This window comes from Anabrus simplex, chromosome 1 (genome assembly GCF_040414725.1).
Source record: "Anabrus simplex isolate iqAnaSimp1 chromosome 1, ASM4041472v1, whole genome shotgun sequence".
Lineage (NCBI taxonomy): Eukaryota > Metazoa > Arthropoda > Insecta > Orthoptera > Tettigoniidae > Anabrus > Anabrus simplex.
The window spans coordinates 644,200,220-644,224,430 of NC_090265.1; the positions used below are offsets into that span (position 1 = coordinate 644,200,220).

Here is a 24,211-nt window from a genome sequence, read left to right on the forward strand (position 1 = left end):
GAGCAACTCTGGGCACTCGGGCTACGGAATTCCAAGAAAAACTAGGTAGTGTGCATGCCGGAAGGATTTAAACGGCAGTACTGTGGCTGTCGGACAGCCGCTTAAAAATAAAATAGTCCCTTTCTTATTTCGTTTTGACACGTTTTCATACATTCCGAGGATTTTTTTTTTTTTTCTTAATCTGTTTACTCTCCAGTGTTGGTTTTTTCCTCGGACTCAGCGAGGGATCCCACCTCTACCGCCTCAAGGGCAGTGTTCTGGAGCGTGAGACATTGGGTCGGGGGATACAATTGGGGAGAATGACCAGTACCTCGCCCAGGCGACCTTACCTACTATGCTCAACAGGGACCTTGTCGGGGATGGGAAGATTGGAAGGGGTAGACAAGGAAAAGGGAAGGAAGCGGCCGTGGCCTTAAGTTAGGTACTATCACGGCATTTGCCTGGAGGAGAAGTGGGAAATGGCTGAGTTGGGAATCGAACCCCTTGTACTCAGTTGAACTCCCGAGGCTGAGTGAACTCCGTTCCAGCCCTCGTACCACTTTTCAAATTTTCGTGGCAGAGCCGGGAATCGAACCCGTGCCTCCGGGGGTGACAGCTAATCACACTAACCACTACACCAGAGGGGCGAACATTATTATTATATTTTTTTTTACCGGTAATTATTTCTTTATTTTCCACAGATTTGAGATACAATTCAGGATGGTGGATGGAGAAAGGGCATAGGGCATAGGGCATAGCCCAACGTACACGAAGGTTTCTTCCCACCCCTCTTACAGTTACAATATGTGTTGCAATGAATCTCGACGCAATTAGATCTTTGTGTGCTTCTCTATCTATGAAAAGGAATGCGACATGTCAGATTTTAAACAGATAATTTTAAAAATCGCAACCGGTAGAAATTTCGCAATCACCTTGTGTGCAACTATAGTAGTATACAGTAGATAGTGTTGTGCAACATAGGGCCTAATGTGAACAAGAATTATGTGTGAAAAATTACGTGGTCGATATGAAAGTACTCTGCTGAACATAGGTAGCTTAATGTATTGTCATTTCGTGTTTGTTTGTAGGTTTTTCTGTTGTCGCAAACCTCATATTCGTATGGATTAAATGATATGATGTCCCAGGTAGTTAAACCCTCAAACGGTGAGGTAAGGTCGTTTATGGCACCAGCTAGAATGCACACTCCTACCACGTTCCTTGCTTTACTCCCTATAACTGTTCCTTTTCCCTGTACTTTACCTTCAGGCAGCCGAAGGATCATACAGTACTTGCTTGAACCGGCTGTTCGCTAGTGTTGTTCGTCTTCGTTCTACCCAGTGTTAAAATAATAGTGGTGTCATCGACCTCATCTAACCGTTTGTGTAAGTATAGCGTATTTTAATTTTCTGAAATATTTTACTGATGTGGCGCCATGAACTTCAACTCTTCGAGCAAATATTGACATTCACACGTTTCTATTCGGCTTTAGTATGACCACCAGTTCTTGGGAAAAGGTTTCTATCACGGATCCCTATTTTCCAGACTTTGTGAACCGTGTACTAAATGATGATTCCTATGAGAGCAATGCAAGAAATGGGTGGATAACGATTCTGAATTTCAGTTTGGAAGTTCTCCGTGTGGTTAGGAGCGCGCAGCTGTGAGCATGCATCCAGGAGAGTGGGTTCGAACTCCACTGTCGGCAGCCCTGAAAATGGTTTCCGCGTGGTTTCCCATTTTCACTCCAGGCAAATGCTGGGGCTGTATCTTAATTAAGGCCACGGCCTCTTGCTTCCCGCCTTTCCTGTCCCATCGTCGCCCTAAGACCTATTTGTGTCGGTGCGACGTAAAACAAATTGTAAAAGCTTCCTTCCACTCCTAGCCCTTTCCTATCCCATCGTTGCTATGACTTATCTGTGTCAGTGTGACGAAAGCAGATTGTAAAATATATATATATAACAAAATTGTGGAAGTTCTGAAGCAGAATTGGATTAAGCAATACCGAACTGTGTCCCCTGCGACCATCCAGCGTGCCAAAACTGCCGTTCCATTGTTTGTCGCGAGTGTCCGGAGAATATATTTTGAAGTACATCCACCGCTTGCAAAATCGAAAAAAAGTAAAGATACTGTAAAATAAATAGGCCTATTATTTCTGTATTTTTAGACTCTGGTAGGGTTTGATATTGATTTCTCAGTATGAATTTTGGAATCACCTGTCTCTTTAAAGATGAAAATGACCACTTTTTAGGATCTTGCAATTCCTTCTCGAGTTTGATAGAAGGGTATCTATCATTCTGTCCATTAACCATAGCAAATCTGGTAACACATTCAAAGGGGCTATGTGAATACTTATTTGGTCTTTTCATATACACTACATTTAGAATATGCACATGCATTTTTTATTTAATTAATCCGTTTACTTTGCAGGGTTGTTTTTTTTTACCCTCGGACGGGTCCCCACCACTATCGCCTCAAGGGCAGTGTCCTGGAGCGTGAGACTTTTGATCGGAGACACAACTAGGAAGGAGGACCAGTAGCTCGCCCAGGTGGCCACATCTGCTATGCTGAACAGGGACCTTGTAGGGGAATGAGAAGTTTGGATAGGATAGCCAAGGAACAGGGAAGGAAGCAGGGAAGTGTCTCTAAGTTAGGTACCATCCCGGCATTTGCCTGAAAGAAAAGTGGGAAACTATGGAAAACAACTTCGAGGATGGCTGGGGTGGGAATCGAACCCTCCTCTACTCAGCTGACCTCCCGAGGCTGAGTAGGCCTCGTTTCAGTCCTCGTACCACTTATCAAAGTTCGTAGCAGAGCCGGGAATCGAACCCGGGCCTCTAGGTATGGCAGCTAATCACACTAACCACTACACCACAGAGGCGGACGATTTCTTCATTAAAAAAGTACTATATTTTTATTTATTTTCAAACCCCTCAGGTGAAGGTTGCGACAATGGAAAAATGATGAAGAATGAAGCCGTCCTTTTTTTTTTCACTGTTATGTTATATTAACAACAGACAAAAAACATAACAATACAACAACAATGGCATATGGCCTCCGGAGAGGCCTGGTGCAGATCTTTCGCTTAGACACCTTATAGGTAACCTGTACGTCTGTGAAAACGGGGCCCTACCTAAGGCGAGTTCCGATGTTGAAGACGAGCCATAGGAATTAACCAATTAAGGTTCAAATCCTTAATCGGATCTGGAATCGAACCCCTGACCCCTTGGACAAAAGGCCGGCATGTTAGCCATGGAGGCGACAAAATGAAATGTATAATTTCGGCGTACTATGCTAATAGTGTTGATTGTTTGCATTATTATTATTATTATTATTATTATTATTATTATTATTCCGGGGATATTGTGGAGCATAGAGGTGAACGTAGGTGCTGGCATGAATGGGTGGATATACGAAAATTGAAAGATTGATTTAAAACTTTAAAATTGGCAGTTTTATTTATTTTCTTAACCTTCCCCCGTCTTTTTTTCTTCTTTCTTTTCACATGTTAAATTTTAACAAAAACAGCTCGCTAAGCGAATAACAAAATCCTAATAGTTTGCCAAGTAATAAACAATGATTTACATAAGTTAGCTCTTAAGCTTGAAAAACACTTTTAGAGAGGTCTAAAATAATCAGAGAACAATTTTACAGGATGAGCTTGAAGCTCCCAGTTACAAATTTTACCTGAACACTACTGCTCGTTTGAATCATTAGTCAAGGAGACGGATCTCCCAATTTCTTTTACACCACTAGGAGACAGAGTATCCAAAATATGCTATCTTACAAGAGCACCTTTGCTCCACAAAATTTATCTAGGAGAGTACTCTCCAAACATTATACTATTCCAGCCTTCCAAGGCACCATTCAACCAATAAAAGACAAAGACAAAGTCACCTCCGTACAGGCCATGAAGGCCCTTGGAGGAGTGGAAGGTAAAGGCTTCCACCATTGTTAACCGCGGCACGTGATGGGGTAGAGTGGTTAGCACTAAGCCCGGCCGCCTTTGCCCCCAGGAATTAACCTGGTACTCATTTTTGGTGTAGGCTGAGTGAACCTCAGGGCCATATGCACCTCCGGAAGGGGAAATCTCGTTTCTTAAATTTTACGACTTCCTGACGGGGATTCGAACCCACGTCCTTCCCGGCGAGCCGAGCACGCCTTTACCGCCTCGGCCAGGCAGCCCCTATCTTTACATTAATACCTGTACAGTAGCGGGAAGAGCGTCGTTGCTCTATAAATTTACACTTAGGAATCTATTTTCGAAAATTCACATTTTCCAGTCCTATGAAAGGCACAGCCTACATTTAACAAAATTAGCCAGCTTTCGCCGTCTTAACTGCTCAACAGTCTGATATCTTTAACGCGAAATGAATGAAACGGAGGTTAACAGGGGTAACAAGTACGCACACTGCATGGCATTTCGTGAAAACAAAAGTTTAAAGTTACTGGCCGAAAAACCAAAACGGTGAAGAGGCGAACTCTTGCGCTCGGTATAATTTACATTAAATGCATAAAACCCCATTTGGGCTTATGGCCCGACGTTACAGAGGCTAAGCCTATACTACAAAGGTGACTAGATGGAGAAAAATAGTTGTTACAGAAATTATAAGATTGAAAAGGTTACAAAATCATAATCACCCCACAATCAAGTTGAGAGGGAAGACGAGAGGGTACCTCACTCTCTATTCCCTGATTTCGGATAAGTTCTTTTGGCTTGTTTGAAATTTACATTTTAGAAAATGAAGTTCCATTACTAAAGGTTTGAAACCTTCCCCTTGAGCTAGCTTTGAAAGTCTATCAGATTTTAAACTGGATCTGCCATTACCTTGAGCTGGTGGACCTCCCGAAGGTGGACGAGGCGCCCCCCGCCTCCCTTACGAACACACACTAGATGTAGACTGGAGCGAACACAAATACAACCTTTTCCGAAAAGTGCCAGCTTTTATAGTAGAGGGGAAAGTTCTAGAAAACTCTGGGCTAAGACCCGCCATACCCCCAATTCTCATTGGATAATCAAATAAATACCAGAAGGTTTTTATTGGCCGAAAAATAAATGTACAAAATTTTTCATTGGCCAACATCTGAAGTTGGCGGGAAGAGATGGAAGTGTTAAACTTAACCACACCGAAAACAAAAGTATATACAGTTCAGTTTAGGAAACATTAACATACAAAATTACTCTATAATTTTAATAGTTCATCTTCACACAAGAGGGCACAACATAAGTTTATAGTAGCGACATCTGTTGGGAAATGTTCAAACTTCTTGTATTAGTTGTTGCCAACTTTCTATATCAGATAGGATTCTCCAAGGCGCTTAATTTAAATGCGCGGGGTGGGCGTACCTCCGGTACAATTATTATTACCGTATTATTATTATTATTATTATTATTATTATTATTATTATTATTATTATTATTATTATTATTATTATTATTATTATTATGCCCGCCTCTGTGGCGTAGTGGTTAGTGTGATTAGCTGATATTCCAAGACGCCCAGGTTCGATTCTCGGCTCTGCCACGAAGTTTGAAAAGTGGTACGAGGGCTGAGACGGGGTCCACTCACCCTAGGGAGGTCAACTGTGTAGAGGAGAGTTCGATTCCCACTTCAGCCATCCTCGAAGTTGCTTTCCGTAGTTTCCCACTTTTCTTCCCGGCAAATGCCGGGATGGTACCTAACTTAGAGACATGGCTGCTTCCTTCCCTGTTCCTTGGCTATCCTTTCCAATCATCCCATTCCCCTACAAGGCCCCTGTTCAGCATAGCAGGTGAGGACGCCTGGGAGAGATACTGGTCATCCTCCCCAGTTGTATCCCTGACCCACGGTCTCACTCTCCAGGACACTGCTCTTGAGGCGGTAGAGGTGGGATTCCTCGCTGAGTCCGAGGGAAAAACCAACCCTGGAGGGTAAACAGATTAAGACAGAAGATTATTATTGGTGTTAACTCATTGGCTGAATGGTCACCGTTGAAGCCTTTTGTTCAGAAGATCCTAAGTTCGATTCCCTGCTTGGTCGGGGATTTTATTCGCGTCTGATTAATTCTTCTGGCTTGGGGATTGGGTGTTTGTGTTTGTCCCAACACTTTCCTCTTCTACACTACCAACCACCACAGAAACACGCTAAAGCGATCATATCCCTCCATATAGGGCTGGAGTCGGCAAGGGCATCCGGCCTTATAACAGGGTCAAATATACCTTTGGAACACAGTCCACACTCGCGACCCCACAGATGTGGGAAAAGCGGTAGAATTTTTTAATACTAGGCCTATTATTATTATTATTATTATTATTATTATTATTATTATTATTATTATTATTATTATTATTATGTCGTTAAAATAAGAGATTTATAACCGAGTCAATTTTTAGGTAATATTTAGTTATCTTTGAGTCACATTTTTAAGGAAATGAAGAAAAAAGCAGTAACGGGGTCGCAATTGTGATCAGTGACAAACTGAATGACCTAGTGAAAGGATATAAACCTGTTAATGATCGCATTATAACACTAAGTCTCAAATGCAAGCCACTTTCAATCAACATCATTCAGGTTTATGCCCCAACAGCGGATGCATCTGATGAAATAATCGACCGCTTCTATCAAGATCTTGATGCTACTGTTTCAGCTTTTCCAAGCAGAGAAATAATTATTGTTATGGGAGACTTCAATGCCAAAATTGGTTCAACACAACATGATGAGCATGTCAGAACATCGATAGGAAGATACGGAATTGGAGAAAGAAATGAACGGGGGAACAGGCTTCTTGAGTTTGCAATTCAAAACAGGTTCACTATAACTAATACAGTCTTCAAGCATCACATACGGCACATGTACATATGGACATCGCCTGATGGTCAATATAAAAATCAGATTGACTACATCTTGATCAGTTCAAGATGGAGGTCTTCTGTAATGGACACCAAAACTTGTCCAGGTGCAGTATGTGGCAGTGATCATCAGCTTCTTAGAACAGAAATAAGAATAAAACTTCAAACACCAGTTAAAAGATCATACAGGATACCACAAGTAGTTAATATGTCGTCTTTGAAGGAATCATTGGCGCGAAGAGCCTCCATATTACAGGATCCAATAACAACTGCAGAAGGGCTGTGGAATGTGACAAAAAACTGGATAGAGTCCTCTTTGAATGAATCTCGAGTACCAAATACTAGAAGGCAACCGTGGATCTCTGACTTGAGCCTTCAGCTTGTAGAAGAAAGAAGGTGCCTTAAAAAATCTGGCATTAACACTAAAGAAAAAAGAGAGCAAATATCTGATCTTGATAGAAGGATTCAGTCTTCTTGTAGAAGAGATAAGAATAATTTCCTTAGTAACATTTGTTTTGAGATTGAAGACCATGCAAATCAAAACCACAGCAAGGATCTTTTTGACAAAATTAGAATAATCACTCGAGAATTCAAGCCATATTGCTGGAATATACAGAACTCAAAGGGGGATGATGTTGTGGATATAGAGAATGTTCTGGAAACATGGAGATTATACTGCCAGGATCTATACAGTGAACAATGTAATGCACAAGACCAAGTGAAGATAGACAAGCAGTCAGATCCTGAACCTGACATCCTCCGAGATGAAGTAGAAATGGCTTTGAAAATGCTGAGAACTGGAAAAGCGTGTGGACCTGATGGAATAAGTGCAGAAGTCTTGAAAGCTACAGACAGTGCTGGAATTGAAATGCTGTTGAAAATCTGCCAAGCAATATGGAATTCTAGAAGATGGCCCGAGGAATGGGTACAGTCAATCTTTGTCCCAATCCACAAGAAAGGATTGAGGAAAAAAATGTGAAAATTATCGCTTAATTGCTTTGATTTCACATGCCAGTAAAGTTATGCTTCATATCCTGCACAAGCGACTCCGGGCATTTCTAGAGTATCAAATTCCTGAAGTCCAGACTGGATTTATGAAAGGAAAAGGTACTCGAGAACAGATCTTAAGCCTAAGACAAATCATAGAAAAGGCTAGAGAATTCAATGTTCCGGTATATCTGTGCTTTATTGACTACCAAAAGGCCTTTGATACTGTCAAATGGAACCATCTTTGGAAAATTTTGGATGACATGGGTTTGCCACTCCATTTGATTGATCTCCTCAAGTCCTTGTATAAGGAAAATACAGCCACTGTGAAGATTCAAAACAAACAGTCTCAGCAGTTTCGTACAAGGGCTGGAGTTCGCCAGGGATGTATCCTGACACCGTTACTTTTCAATATCTATGGTGAATATGCAATGAGAACTGCATTAGAAGGCTGGGACAAAGGGTTTTCCATTGGGGGATGCAAGATCAACAATTTGAGATTTGCTGATGACACCACCTTGATAGCATCATCTGAAGAGGAGTTGACAGAGCTGATCAAGAGAGTAGAGGAAGCAAGCCTAGAAATTGGATTACGCCTAAATCGACAGTAAACCAAAGTCATGATTGTTGATCGTAAGAACAACAACAGTCCACATATCAAACAGATTGGAGGGTGTGAAGTTGTACATCAGTATGTATACCTAGGCTCCTTACTATCCAATTCTGGTGGTTCCAAGGATGAAATAAAGCGCAGAATTGAAATAGCAAAGGTAGCAATGATTCGTCTGCGGAAGATCTGGAAAGATAACAACATCATCATTAAGACAAAAAAGAAGCTCGTTGAATCTCTAGTCTTCTCAGTCTTCTTGTATGGCGCAGAGACGTGGACCATCCTCAAACGTGATCGTGAATGGATAGAAAGCTTTGAAATGTGGTGCTGGAGGAAAATGTTAAGGTTTCCTTGGACAGCTCATCGCACGAACACATCAATCCTGAACCAACTTCAGATAAAAGTTCGTCTATCGTGTAAGGTCTCTCAACGAATTGTACGCTACTTTGGACATATAATGCGCCGAGATGGTAGTCTACAAAAGCTGATTGTTGAGGGCAAAGTCCAGGTAACCAGACAACGAGGACGAATACCAACGCGATGGATTGACATGGTGAACGGCCCCCTACAGTGTTCTCTCAGAGTAACCACATTGAAAGCTTTAGATAGGGAAGAATGGCGGAGTATGGTTCATCGGCTAGAGGGCTGAATATTATGATAGTCACGACGCCTCAGTCATGAGGCAAAACGAAGAAGAAAAATTAATGTTACAGTGAGCCTCCGTGGCTCAGGCGGCAGCGCACCGGCCTCTTACCGCTGGGTTCCGTCGTTCAAATCCCGGTCATTCCATGTGAGATTTGTGCTGGACAAGGCGGAGGCGGGGCAGGTTTTCTGCGGGTAATCCGGTTTAACTTGTCATATTTAATTCCAGCAACACTCTCCAATAACATTTCATCTGCCATTCATCAATCATTGCCCAGAGGAGTGCGACAGGCTTCGGCAGCCGGCACAATTCCTATCCTCGCCGCTAGATGGGAGCTTAATTCATTCCATTCCTGACCAGGTCGAATGACTGGAAACAGGCTGTGGATTTTGATTTTAATGTTACTAGCTAAACATCCCACCAACTACTTTTATGGTTTTTGGAAACGCCAGGCATTCTTGTACGTGCCGGTAAGTCAACCGACACGGAGCTGACAGGACTATCGGACTGAGCCAGGATCGAACCTGCCAGCTGGGGCTCAGAAAGCCAGCGTCTTAACAGTCTGAGCCACTCAGTCCGGCATTTTTAAGGTCATACCTGTTTGCATATTTGGACAATTTTTAGGTCTTAAATAGCCGAGCCCTAGTCATTGATCTTGTATAAATGTACATTGTTCGGAATTTAAAAATCTCACATTTATTCGGGCGGACGCAGAGCCCACCCACTGAAACCGCTGCTCGAATCGGTTTCCAAACATGTGCTCAGTTGCAAAACCGATAGCGTGTGTCTGTGTTCGCCGACGGGTGTTCAGCTTCCCTTATTGAGAAATTCCCCGACAAACTCTATCCCACTCATGATACAGTCCGTCTCTCTCCCTCACGTCCTCTTATCTCCCCCCTCCCTTGTTCAAGTATGCCCACTACCTTTACTCGTCTACAACTTGGGAGAATAAACCAGAATATTAACTTTCCAGAATCATTCACTAATACTAGTATGAAGAAGCGCAGTAATTTTACTCGTCATTACCTAGCAGTGCCGTGACCTTGAAGGCGACCCATTCATCCGGACGTGAAGCTACTGTGCTGTGTTCTTGAATGGTGAGCCATATTCACTTGTTATAAAACTAATTTCAATATGTTAACCCTCAACTACTGAGGTGAGAACTGAGACTCCCTGACTTACATTGTTGACTTGTATTTAACATGACATACATTTTAATGACCGAAAATTTCACATTCGTTCTCATCAAATGAAAACTAAACCGTGCATAAATGAATAAATACCAGATTACATCATAATGTATGGTAAACAAAATTACAGATTATATTTCTTTTATCATATCTAATTAAAAACCTGACATGTACTTCATCGTACTGATGTGTCCTACACTACTTCAGACATTATTGCTCAGTAATGACCAGCTGTGTGATTGCTTAAGACGATGGAAGAGGAAGAACAGGGATGTAAAGTGAAAGGTCTGAACGGAAGCGAATGACCCATCATCTACAGAAATCTATGAAACTCCACGTCAGTAGCTGAGGGTTAACAAGCGTATATTAATTTGCTGTGCTTTCCGACTCCTTGACCGAATGTTAAGCGTAGTGGCTTTCGGTTCACAGGGTCCCAGATTCGATTCCCGGTCGGGCCGGAGATTTTAGCCGAATGTACTGTATTCAACGTCTTGGGGGTTGGGTGTTTTGTGTTCTTAAGACACACCCTGTCATACACACAACACTTCTCACAACCAACCACCGCCAAGAAACGCAGTAGTAACTACTGTACATCCCTCCAGACAGGTTTGGCAGCCAGCCGTAAAACTGGGTGAAATCCACATGAAGAGACGACCCCTAAAATTAGAAAAATACCAGGAAGAAGAAGAATCATTCTGCTCTACTAGTGTAAACTGAGTTGTCTGGTTTAGTTATCAACCAGAAGTCCGGCTCCATGGTTAAGTGGTTATCGTGCTGGCCTTTGGTAACAGGGGTCCCAGGTTCGATTCCCGGCAGGTTCGGGAATTTTAACGATCATTGGTTAATTTCGCTGGCACGGGGGCTGGGTATATGCGTCGTCTTCATCATCATTTCACTCTCATCACGACGCGCAGGTCGCCTACGGATGTCAAATCAAAAGACCTGCACTTAGCGAGCCGAACATGTCCTCGGATACTGCCGGCACTAAAAGCCATACGACATTTCATTTCATCAACCAGAAAACTGGCCCGTTGAAACCTTATTAACCAATTGACAGACCTAACTGCCGACCTTAGTAGCGCAGTCCCTTTGTTGTTAGCATTCCGTTCTCCTTACATGGTTGGCTGAGGATGGTGGGATTTAAGAGTGTTATATAGGCGACAATTCCGTGCCGTTCGCTTCTGGTCCCCGGAAATACTCGGCAGTGTTCATTCTTTGTGCTTATATTATTTATTTATTTATTTATTTATTTATTTATTTATTTATTTATTTATTTATTTATTTATTTATTTATTTATTTATTTATTTATTTATTTATTTATTCATTTATTTTCCAAAATTGTTGCTACAATTTGTGGACGGTGGATTGAGACATAAAATGCATATGAACTCTCCGTATGTTACATATTACAGTTTTTCTCGTTATGGTTTCAGGAATCGAATTCTGGTGCAGTCATTCATCAATCCGTAATAATAATAATAATAATAATAATAATAATAATAATAATAATAATAATAATAATAATAATAATAATCTTCCTCGTTTTAAAATACGGTGCTTGATGGTAACGAGTTGTTGGAGACAGAATATGTATTTACAAAAATGATAGTGCTGTATATAAATAATATGTCTTCTTCTTAACAATAATGTTATTGTCTTTACGTCCCACTAACTACTTTTAAGGGTTTCGGAGACGCCGAGGTGCCGGAATTTAGTCCCGCAGGACTTATTTTACGTGCCAGTAAATCTAGTGACACGAGGCTGATGTATTTGAGCACCTTCAAATACGACCGGACTGAGCCAGGGTCGAATCTACCTAGTTGGGGTTAGAAGGCAGTCTTCTTCTTCTTCTTCTTCTTCTTCTTCTTCTTCTTCTTCTTCTTCTTCTTCTACTACTACTACTCCTGTTTCTATTACTACTACCACTACGGCTACTTAGGGTTATCCCGCAAGTGTAGGGTCCGCTCTTCGAGTCCTTAAACGCCATTTTGCACGGTCGTGGACGTAATACATGCCTAAAGTATTTTTGCATGTCTCTTCGTCCAAGCCATAGGAAATAAAAACCGTAGCTTCCTCTAAAGCATGTATGGGCAAACCCCAAACCACTTGCTAAGCAACCTAAGCCAGCTAATACCACGTGGTTCAGAGCGCACCGGTAGATGGAGGCAATAATGTGCAGTGAGTGCGGTGGGGTTTGATTCTTCGACAAATTACGGTTTATGTACTGTATGTACTCTAGTATTGATCCTTGGCTGATTGGTCAGCATAGTGGTCTTTCATTCAACGGCCCCGGATTATAACTTTAAATGGGTAATTCCCTTGGCTCGGGGACTGGGTATTTGTGCTGTCCCCAACATCCCTGCAACTCACACACCAGACATAACAGTATCCTCCACCCAACAGAGCAGATTGGACTTCGACTCAACAGCCGCAGCTGTGCACGCAGGAAGCGGAGGGGCTGGTCTCCATCGTAGGCTGTGCAGAGAATGTTTTTCCGTGGTTTTCCATTCTCCTGCAGTAAGGGAAATGCCGGCACAGATTGCATAGGCCACAGCCGCCAACCGCTCACGTTCTTCGCACCTCAAATCACCGCTTCAAACCACCTTGGCATGAGAAAAGGCATAACCCTGGAGGAGGCCCGCCGTACCTCTTCAGTAGTAGTCCTCAACCCCAATAACACGCAGTTTCCCATATTCACCAGACGCGTTAACACATGCACACACATCTGAAGAGTGAGGGGAGGAGGAGAAACGGAAGTACGAGGATATCTAGCATGAACGAAACACACGCGGAGGGGAAGGTACTTGCTACCCCGCCTGCCCACGCGTCCCACTGCCTAGAGAATGAAGGGAGAGGGGTATGAAGGGAGGAACCACACGGCTCGTTCAAGGCAACAGACGTAATGTGTATGTCAACTCATTGAGGGTCAAATTCTCCAGTTTCTTTGTAATTCTTGTGTGCGAGGTCTGGCTGAAATGTTAGCGGTCTTGACTATGACTTCATTATCAAATGGCATCGCACTCAACCACTGTAAAAAAGAATGACCCTTATTTTCGTCAATATAGGCCCTGTTAAATACTACTACTACTACTACTACTACTACTACTACTACTACTATTAATAATAATAATAATAATAATAATAATAATAATAATAATAATAATAATAATAATAATTGTTATCCTCAAAAACCAAAGTAAAAATAAACTGACATTAAATAAGTATGATTATCGGAGACGCAAGGGCGTTTGGAAAACCGTTTTTATGAAGTTATTGTCAGCGGTGATCAAACAATCAAATGCCATATATTGTGGTGGGATTACATCATGCACACTTAATTAATTGTTAATCAATTGTTTTCCTTGATTAGGAAAAGCTAGTAAAGCCAGAATGGAACCATAGGAACATCTTAATTATTTCCCGAAAAAATGGAGTTGGGAGTAGCCTCTATGTGCGCAGCGTCGCAAGCCACACATCGTGGGAGACGAACACATGTGATGTTGTCTTGGTTACGTCTCCTTCATCCTGGGGTTGGCCAAAATCTTTGCCCAAACGTTACCTGTTTCCTTTTCCATCTGAAATTCTTGTGATCGCGATTGTACAACGGAACACAACGGTCTGAACTAATTAACAGGCGAGCCGGAAGCGAGGGGAAGGAAAAAGGAATGCAGGCATGTGGCAATACCGTGCAGTGTTCCTCCCTCCAGCACTATCTGTCAAAACGCTTATTTTAATATTTCTGGTATAGTGCACCGGATTATAATTAATAGAGATGTTTAAAGTACAACGTTATTCATTCTCACATTCACTTAGGCATTTATACAACCCGGCTACGCATTTAGGAGGAAGACATGTTTAGAAGAGCTTATGTTGTACAATTCCCAACTTTCAATGGGAGATAATTTCATATCCTAGCACCAGGCACAAGAAATGAACGCTTATTCACTTATGTACGATTTATGGGTATAGTAAGCGAGCATTTGAGTTGGATCGAGTGTAATGATGATGAGTGGAGAAAAGGTAGCGAAGATCTGAGGTAAAATACTGCTGGGTTGCTTCATTCAAAAGTTGAAAAAGAGTCTACCATTGTGTAAATATCTCATTTGCTTACGTAATATTTAACCTGTTTAACCAGCCGAGTGTCTCGTAATAGAGGGCGTGTATGTGTATCACGAGTGGTATACTTTAATGTAAAAATAAAACGGATGCCTTCTGCAGTTTGTTTGTTCCTCGGTAGTGTCAACTGCAGATGGTCGTCCAGATCTTTCCTCATCCTTCACACTCGTGCGACTCCTTTTGAACTGTTCCAATTCACTGGTAAACGCCTCGCTGTGGAAAAACTTCGTCCCCGTATTGTGCTGAAAGTCTTCTATGAATTTCCGCTCCTGGTACACCCTCAGACCACAAAAAACGGAATACAGAACGCGTTCTTCCTCGGTGCAAACAGAGAATAGTACGGCCATCTTAACGTCGCAACAGTGCAAGCTGTAACTGATCTGATTCCGCTGAAATCTACGGTGCCTTCTAGCGGCTGGTGAGCACAGAACACCATAGAGCAGGGCCTCTCAGGGTGCATGCGCGTGGTGCATGCACTGTGCACGGTGCAAAAGACGACTTGGCTTGGTTGACCAGAGTGCAGACCCCCCACTCCTCGATTTGGAGCAATAGCGCTGTCTCTCTCTTTCCTCACGCCTGTCTCGCTCGCTCCGCCTGTCTCCCTCTCCCCCACTTGCGCCGTAGCGCTCCAAATCCGGGCTGAGTTGAGCCGAGTATAGCCGAGTAGAGCCGAGCATAGCCGAGTAGCCCAGAGACGAAGCGTTGATCCGAGCCATACCGAGCGGCACCGAGCGGCACCGATGCACAGTGCACGGAGCTCTTGCGCCGCGCTCTGCACGCGTGAGATTTTGGGCGTTTGAGAGGCCCTGCCATAGAGCCAACCTAAAGACAATTAGAGCGAAATTGCAGATACTTATTGACTTGCCTACGTATATGAATTAAGAGTTTTGTCTGCACATTGCTCAGAATTGAAAAAGAATGGTATTTTCGCATCGGTCGTATCCACAGTAACAGTAATTTCCCGCCATTTCTGTCTGTATGTATGTACGGGCATCACGAGAAAATGGCTGAAGAGAATTTAATGAAAATCGGTATATAAGTCGGGGAATAATGCACTACAATCTAGGCTATAAATAACTTTATTCACGCTGAGTGAAATGGTAGTTTAGGGGAAGGCCTAAACTTTAATTCTCAAATATTTATGTTGTTAATGGTCCTATCGATAAATATACATAACTACAGTTATATAGAATTATTTTTTCCGATCATTTATGTCTTATATATTTTTACCGTACCGACTATCATAAGGGAGATATTCGTAAATTTCGATTTTTGTTCCTAAGAGCATATTAGTGCCGAACCACTAAAATGGGTGAACAGAATTTAATGTTAATCGGTATGTTAAGTATGGAAATGCTACCGTCTAGGTTATAAATAATTTTTATTCACGCAGGATCTAGTGGTAGTTTAGGGGAAGGTGCCTAAAATTTAACTTTTTAAACATCTATGTTATTGGTCCTATCGAAAAGTATTACATACTGGAATAAAAGTTCCAATCATTTATGTCTTATACAGTTTTACTGTACCGACTATAATGATAGAATAATGAATTTAAACGTGTGTCGCTTAGACCATATCAACGCCAAGCATTGTGAACTTGGAAATATTTACTCGTGTTAACTGGCGTAGATTTTTGTCATGTGGCCATCGTTCCATATCGACAAGGAAAAATGTGAAGATGATTATTAAAAAATGAGAAAAAACGCAAAGGAATGATGGCTTGAAGAACAATACAAGAGGGAGTCATGATAGAAAGAAGGACTGCCTTTACATTAGATGCTCTAAATCCCAGAGTCGGAAGATAACTAAATGTGAATGCCGAATGGCTACAATATACAAAGATCATAAAACTGATCAGTATTGTTGTGATGTATCTCGTCTCCTGTCACTCATATCCAGTAGATGGGATTACTGCTGCGTCCCGAATATTGCCTGAATGTTGTATTGTGCCTGTTTTTTTTTTTTTTTTTTTTTTTTGTCGGAAAATAGCTACGGAGTTAGATATCTTTGCACATTCCATATGATTGTCCCGTCAACGACGGGTAGTCGGAAAGTAGCTAGGGAGTTAGATATCTTTGCACATTCCATATGATTGTGCCATCAACGACGGGTACTGCAGCTACACTCGGAGTCAACTCAAATCATCCTAAGCGGTCCCTTTGATGTTATATTAAAGCCACTTATATTAGCCGCCAGGTTCAGGAGGAGAATCGCGATGGAGGAGGGGGGGGGGGAAGAAGTGATCACACGCAGAAGAATATTTCCCTCAGTTCTTGAATTGACTTTCGGTATACCACGGCCCCGTGGTGTAGTGGTAGCGTGCCTGCATCTTACCCGGAGGCCCCGGGTTCGATTCCCGGCCAGGTCAGGGATTTTTACCTGGACCTTAGGGCTGGTTCGAGGTCCACTCAGCCTGCGTGATTAGAATTGAGGAGCTGTCTGACGGTGAGATGGCGGCCCGTGTCTCGAAAGCTAAGAATAACGGCTGAAAGGATTCGTCGTGCTGACCACATAACAACTCGTAATCTGCAGGCCTTCGGGCTGAGCAGCGGTCGCTTAGATGGCCAAGCCCCTTCAAGAGCTGTAGTGCCATGGGGTTTGAGGGGGAGGGTTATACTATCAAAGAGACCGCTTAGGACTTGAGTTAACGCCGACAATAGTATGTTATAAACTAAGAAAAAACATTTAAATACGCTGACTGACAGAGCAAATGCAACACCAAGAAGGAGTGGTTCGAAAGGGATGAAAGTTGGGGAAAAAGCAGAGACGGCACGGACGAATAATTGATGTTTATTTCAAACCGATATGCAGGTTACACAATGCTCACGGCATAGACTCAGTAGGATGTAGGACCACCGCGAGCGGCGATGCACGCAGAAACACGTCGAGGTACAGAGTCAATAAAAGTGCGGATGGTGTCCTGAGGGATGGTTTTCCATTCTCTATCAACCATTTGCCACAGTTGGTCGTCCGTACGAGGCTGGGGCAGAGTTTGCAAACGGCGTCCAATGAAATCCCACACGTGTTCGATTGGTGAGAGATCCGGAGAGTACGCTGGCCACGGAAGCATCTGTACACCTCGTAGAGCCTGTTGGGAGATGCGAGCAGTGTGTGGGCGGCCATTATCCTGCTGAAACAGAGCATTGGGCAGCCCGTGAAGGTACGGGAGTGCCACCGGCCGCAGCACATGCTGCAGGTAGCGGTGGGCATTTAACGTGCCTTGAATACGCACTAGAGGTGACGTGGAATCATACGCAATAGCGCCCCAAACCATGATGCCGCGTTGTCTAGCGGTAGGGCGCTCCACAGTTACGGCCGGGTTTGACCTTTCTCCACGCCGACGCCACACTCATCTGCGGTGACTATCACTGACAGAACAGAAGCGTGACTCATCGGAGAACACGACGTTCCGCCATTCCCTCATCCAAGTCGCTCTAGCCCGGCACCATGCCAGGCGTGCACGTCTATGCTGTGGAGTCAATGGTAGTCTTCTGAGCGGACGCCGGGAGTGCAGGCCTCCTTCAACCAATCGACGGGAAATTGTTCTGGTCGATATTGGAACAGCCAGGGTGTCTTGCACATGCTGAAGAATGGCGGTTGACGTGGCGTGCGGGGCTGCTACCGCTTGGCGGCGGATGCGCCGATCCTCGCGTGCTGACGTCACTCGGGCTGCGCTTGGACCCCTCGCACGTGCCACGTGCCACATGTCCCTGCGCCAACCATCTTCGCCACAGGCGCTGCACCGTGGACACATCCCTATGGGTATCGGCTGCGATTTGACGAAGCGACCAACCTGCCCTTCTCAGCCCGATCACCATACCCCTCGTAAAGTCGTCTGTCTGCTGGAAATGCCTCCGTTGACGGCGGCCTGGCATTCTTAGCTATACACGTGTCCTGTGGCACACGACAACACGTTCTACAATGACTGTCGGCTGAGAAATCACGGTACGAAGTGGGCCATTCGCCAACGCCGTGTCCCATTTATCGTTCGCTACGTGCGCAGCACAGCGGCGCATTTCACATCATGAGCATACCTCAGTGACGTCAGTCTACCCTGCAATTGGCATAAAGTTCTGACCACTCCTTCTTGGTGTTGCATTTGCTCTGTCAATCAGTGTATATAGTATATTCGCCCGAAAGGACGTGGGTTCAAATCCCCGTCAAGAGGTCATAAATTTAAAAAACTAGATTTCCACTTCCGGAGGTGCACATGGCCCTGAGGTTCACTCAGCCTACAACAAAAATGAGTACCAGGTTAATTCCTGGGGGCAAAGGCGGCCGGGCGTAGAGCTAACCACGGATAGTGGAAGCCTTTACCTTCCACCCCTCCAAGGGTCTTCATGGCCTGTAAGGAAGAGGACTTGGCTTTTTTCATTTTAAGTTAGACTTCACATGAATTGTAAATACCCGTACAGACTTGGAACTTGTTCCCGAAGCTGCGTCTGTGTATGGAAATGATTTATCATATTCTGTAGCCTACATGAAGTCAAAGGAGAACAGTTACGTCCCTCTGCTTCACTTTCTACGTAAATAAGTCATGCAGAAGTGCAAGATTGCTACTTTAGGGGATATATTCTGTTCCTGCTATGCAGTCGAGTGCAAGTTTAGTCGGAAGGAAATCTGTGAGAGGTTATATTAAAATGTCCAGATCTCGTGACTTGTTCTGGCAGTTTCAAGCACTTTGTCAAGTAGGACTGTGGGCTTCAACTAAGGGAAACTTATTTTGAAGAACTCATGTCGAGGAATATTATGTAGAAAACAGAATGTTTTATTATTGCTCTTGTTAGATAAGTTATGTTTCTTATGTTTCAGAAGTTCCTGTTCCACATCCATGTACCTCGGAGGCGGTCCAACACAGACCCCATCTAGCGGCATGGAAATGGAATTACACACGGTGGAAAATATCACGGACCACTCGCGTAAAAGAAAGAATTCGTACAGGTATGTATACATACTTTATGTGTTGTTTTCCATAGATTTTATGAAATTCAAGAGTATGTCAGCTCTGGAAATGTTTATTTCAAAATGCCTTAAATCTCAGTGTCTAAAGTTCATGTTTGTTAGGATTTACAGATTTTTATAGGATATTCATCGATACAGAGTGGTAATCATGGTCTACAGTCGGCAACAAAATGTTGATCTTCATTAAAATCGAATGATTCTGAATACATGGTGTTCTGTTGGTTCTTGTATGGTAGTCGGCATCTAGCGGTCACGAAATCAGACCGTTCAGAGATGTAGCGTTATGGCCAGAGGGTTCTCCTGTAATTGGCGAGAACATCCGGCTGAACACTATTGGGAGAGGGAGGCAGTACGCTCTCTATCAAGGTACGAGGCGTGTTTTTAAAGTAAGTACCGTATCGTATCGTATCGTAGTCTGTTTACCCTCCAGGGTTGGCTTTTCCCTCGGACTCAGCGAGGGATCCCACCTCTACCGCCTCAAGGGCAGTGTCCTGTAGCTTGAGACTTTCGGTCGGGGATACAACTGGGGAGGTGGACCAGTACCTCGCCCAGGCGGCCTCACCTGCTATGCTGAACAGGGGTCTTGTGAAGGGATGGGAAGACTGGAAGGGATAGACAAGGAAGAGGGAAGGAAGTGGCCGTGGCCTTAAGTTAGGTACCATTCCGGCATTTGCCTGGAGGAGAAGTGGGAAACCACGGAAAACCACTTCCAGGATGGCTGAGGAGGGAATCGAACCCCACCCCCTCTACTCATTTGACCTCCCGAGGCTGAGTGGACCCCGTTTCAGCCCTCGTACTACTATTCAAATTTCGTGGCAGAGCCGCGAATCGAACCCGGCCCTCCGAGGTTGGCAGCTAATCACACTAACCACTACACCACAGAGGCGCATTTTTAAAGTAAGTACCGTTTTGATATAGAAAAAGAAGTAATGCCATTTTAAACAATTCCTTTTTGCATGTAAGCCTGTATCTTAAACTACTTCTCAGCGTAAATTCCAGGCATATTGAGGCACTTGTCATATAGTGAAACCAATGGCCGTAGCCATGCTGATACACCGGATCCCGTGAGATCTCCGAAATTAAGCAACGTTGGGCGTGGTCAAGAAGTGGATGGAGGTGCGGAAAGGAACTGGCCACCCTACCGTACGTAAACTCCGGCTGTCACACCTCTGCGGAGGTTCGAACCTGCCTTCGGGCAGAATACACCCTTACCTTTCATATCATGAAGCCAGCTTCTGAATTCCATCCGCATAGTAATCTGCCGCCTCATGTGCCAGCCACTGCCACACGGTCCTTTTTAGGTCATCATCATCGTCGTCGTGGCGTTGACTTCCTAAATGCTTTTTCAGGCGCAGGAACAAGTGGTAATCACTAGACACTAGGTCACGACTGTACGGAGGATGATCAAATTGTCCACAACCATATGGAGCGATGAAGTCTCGGGTTCGATTAGCCATCTGAGATCGCACATTGTCATGAAGCAAAAGAATCCTCTTGTGAGCATGACAAGCCGTTTGTTTTGAATTACGTGAGCACAACTTCCGATAATCTAAGCATCCTGACACAATTTCATAAAGAGCAATCCTTGAAATTTCAGGCTCAAACCTTTGCATCAACTTTTTGCACCAAATCTTCAGTATTGACAGATGGTCGCCCACTACGCTTCTCATCGTGGACATCAGTACGGCCTTCTTTAAATGCTCTAACCCATTTTCTTACCATCCCTTTGTTCATAGCGTGTTCGCCATACACTTCACTAATCTGCCGATGAATTTCAACAGCTTTCACGCCTTTTCCATCTAAAAATCGAATCACAGCAGTGGCGAATTTGCCATACATGCGATTGATATGTTACATCCCTTGTATTTTCAACGAAAAATAAATAATTATTGTTTATATTTTAATTGAAGTTATTTGTATAAAATTCAAACGCACAGTTATCGATACTCAGAGATGGATGGAACGGGTGTCGTTGGCTACTGCCTGCTACTAATTGCCAAACAACTCCAGAGATGGCAGAACAAGCGTTGGACCCTTGTTTGTTGTTGATCTCTTTCGTGGGGTTGGAATGCGGAACGAAGAGCCACATCCGTCAAGAGGGCGGTGCAAGGTAGAATCCTGTAGGTTATCGTGTGTGGCTGGGATTTATTTGCTATTTCGTGAAATACTGGAGTTCTTGCTTGTCAGTGGTTCTTTTCTTGTGCTATAAATGATATATGACAAACGTGTGTTGTAATATAAATGATTCAGTTTCGTGTGCTTGTAGTGTAAATATCAAACAAAGAAATTGCGGGAATGATGCGATTTTGAAATTGTATCACACCGATCAGAAAGTAATTCAGCAGGCATGGATGTAGGAGCGCCAGGGTCTCGCGCAATCTGAATTGGATTCTAACCTTGGTGTAATTGAACGATTATTAAGAGAACCATTCAATACACTTTATACACTTTCTTTTAGGGTGAAAAGCCGAATTATAAATGAAGGACAACCGTATCCAACTCTCTATGTAACTACACAACTTAAGTCTTGTGTTCGTCTTTTCAAGTCAAATATTTATGTAACAGACTAATGGTTTAGATTAAATAAACTTTTCTGTTGGCCTTGTTTATTGTTTTCTTTTGAAAAATTTGTATGGAATGACGGTCTGTTTGCGTTGATGTTTGTAATTGTTTTCGGTTACATCCCCTAAACCAGGAGTCAGGAGTCGCCACTGAATCACAACGCGTACTTCACATTCGGCGGGACCGTTAATTGTCAGAGGCATTTTCAATACGCACAAACAAACCTAAATACTGGCGTATGCCTACGTAATGGCGGTACGTACTGAGTGCGCATGCTCTGAACTACGATCGAAGCTTCGCAGCGGCCATATTTAAAAACGGCACTTACTTTAACATGGCCGACTTGATGCGTCGCTCTAGCTAGCTCCTTACGGTACTTCTTTTTTTTTTTTTTTTGCTTTACGTCGCATCGACACAGATAGGTCTTACGGCGACGTGTTACGGTACTTCAAAAACATGCTTCCTAATATAGTTATCTTCAACACTGTTGCTTAACACATTACCTACACTACTGGCTTCAGCAAAAATCTGCTAATTTTGACGGTGTCATTATTTTTACACACCATTTTAAATAAATACAGGGTGGTCGGAAACAACGTGAACCAGATATATTGGTATAAGAGGAAACTACAGCTGTTGGCGGAGCTGCAGAGGATCAAACCAGCCTTCGGACTGACTACCCAACATACACACGAGGAAACTGGAGACATAGGAGTTTTTCAGAATAATCTCTTACGTCATCAAAATAGACTGAAACCTGTGGCAACATTCTGACGAAAATATTGTAAATGATCATGGTTGTTCACATCTGACAAAGCAATAGCTGTTTTCTTAAATGGAACTAGACCTACCTTTGCGCGGGTTTATGGTACCCGTGGGTCTACTGGCCTCTGTCGTATAGTATATTTGTGCAAAGCTACCATATTTCACCGCAAAAACGTCGCACTTTTTATACCAATATTTTCGAAAAAAAATTACAGGGTGCGACAATTACGCGAAGAATTTTTAACACACCAGTGTTTATATTACTCAAAAAATCATTTATAACTAAATTGTATTCGGTACAAGTGTAAGGTGCACGTAACACTCGCGTAGCCTGTATACATCGAAATAATTAAAAGAGTCCAGATCAAACGTATAAGTCAATTAGATAAATAAATAATACCGGTATATGTACGACGCATGGCAATTAAAGTATGGTTCCAGTCCATGCGACGCTCACCAGGATTACTTGATTCGAGAACTGCAGTTCCGTCCAAAGATAAGCAGCACGATTTGTAGTTTGACAACGTGTTCGCAAGACAATGTACAATTTATTCACCAATAATATGAGTCCTAATTTGAAATATGTAATGTGTATTATTATAATTAATCATATAGAGTCGAATCAGCATACTAATTTTTTTTACAAAACCTGTTTTCAGACTCTAAGGTCCATCACCAGTGTTGAAAATTACTTTGAAAACATTTAATTTCACATAAGTGTGTGTCACTGTTGTGTGTGCCCTCCGCATCGCAAGCTCGGCGCCTACAAGCTTCGCAACCCGCGCAGCACCGAAGTTTCTAGCAGCTACTAGGTGTCTTTACTGGGCCTGGCACGCTCACCGATGACGTCAGCCAGCGATATATAAGGGGCTTCGTTCCGAGCCTCTCCAGGACTACCCCAATGTTCGACGACCAGACCACACCGCAAGTCAGACACGGAGGCATTCCTCTTAAAAACGTGTTTTGAATAGGTGGACAAATTGCTGGCCGTGAAGTTTCACCTCTGAACATTGCCTCATCCTGATCCCCGTAGCCACGTCGAGCCCCGAGTATAGCATTCTGCTACTCCCTTTAGTCCTCACCAGTGCTCCGACGTCCACCTTAGCATTCTGCTATTTGAATAATTTAATGCAAGTTCCTTGCAAGTATAAACCTAGTACCAGCATTCTGCCTCTTTCTACAAGTTACGCTTGTAATTTCATAGAAGATAGTTTTCGATTATCGGGACATTTTATTAGTGAAACAGACTATCTCCTCAAGGTAGAACTAAGTGTATATAGAACTCTCGTATTGTATAATTGTACATATGCAACAGACATTCAATCTAAGATTTAATTTCAACATTAACTGAGTGCATTCAAACAAGTTTCAAGAAGAATTCAGTTTTATTTCTTATATATATTGTATCAAATCTTTGAAATAATAAACTTTATGTTGTGTCACTGTATACCAAGTTCCTTGTATACAACAGTCACAATGAGTTCAAGTAAGTTTTGAGCAGTTAAAATGGAGTCTTGTCGAGATCAAGTGTAAAATAAGAAAAAGAAAAAAAGATGTAAAAGTATGCACACAA

The 24,211-nt window shown here is 43.1% G+C and overlaps 1 protein-coding gene across 3 annotated transcripts in view; it reads left to right on the forward strand.

Moving 5' to 3' along the window:
- cyc (basic helix-loop-helix ARNT-like protein cyc) overlaps positions 1-24,211 on the forward strand; it is an 816,156-nt gene that overhangs the window by 663,773 nt on the left and 128,172 nt on the right. For all 3 annotated transcript variants that reach the window (XM_067135751.2, XM_067135753.2, XM_067135752.2), the window contains one exon: positions 19,162-19,290. In XM_067135751.2, the coding sequence (XP_066991852.1) occupies positions 19,181-19,290 (110 nt within the window). In that variant the 5' untranslated portion in view covers positions 19,162-19,180. The remainder of the gene's footprint in view (positions 1-19,161; positions 19,291-24,211) is intronic.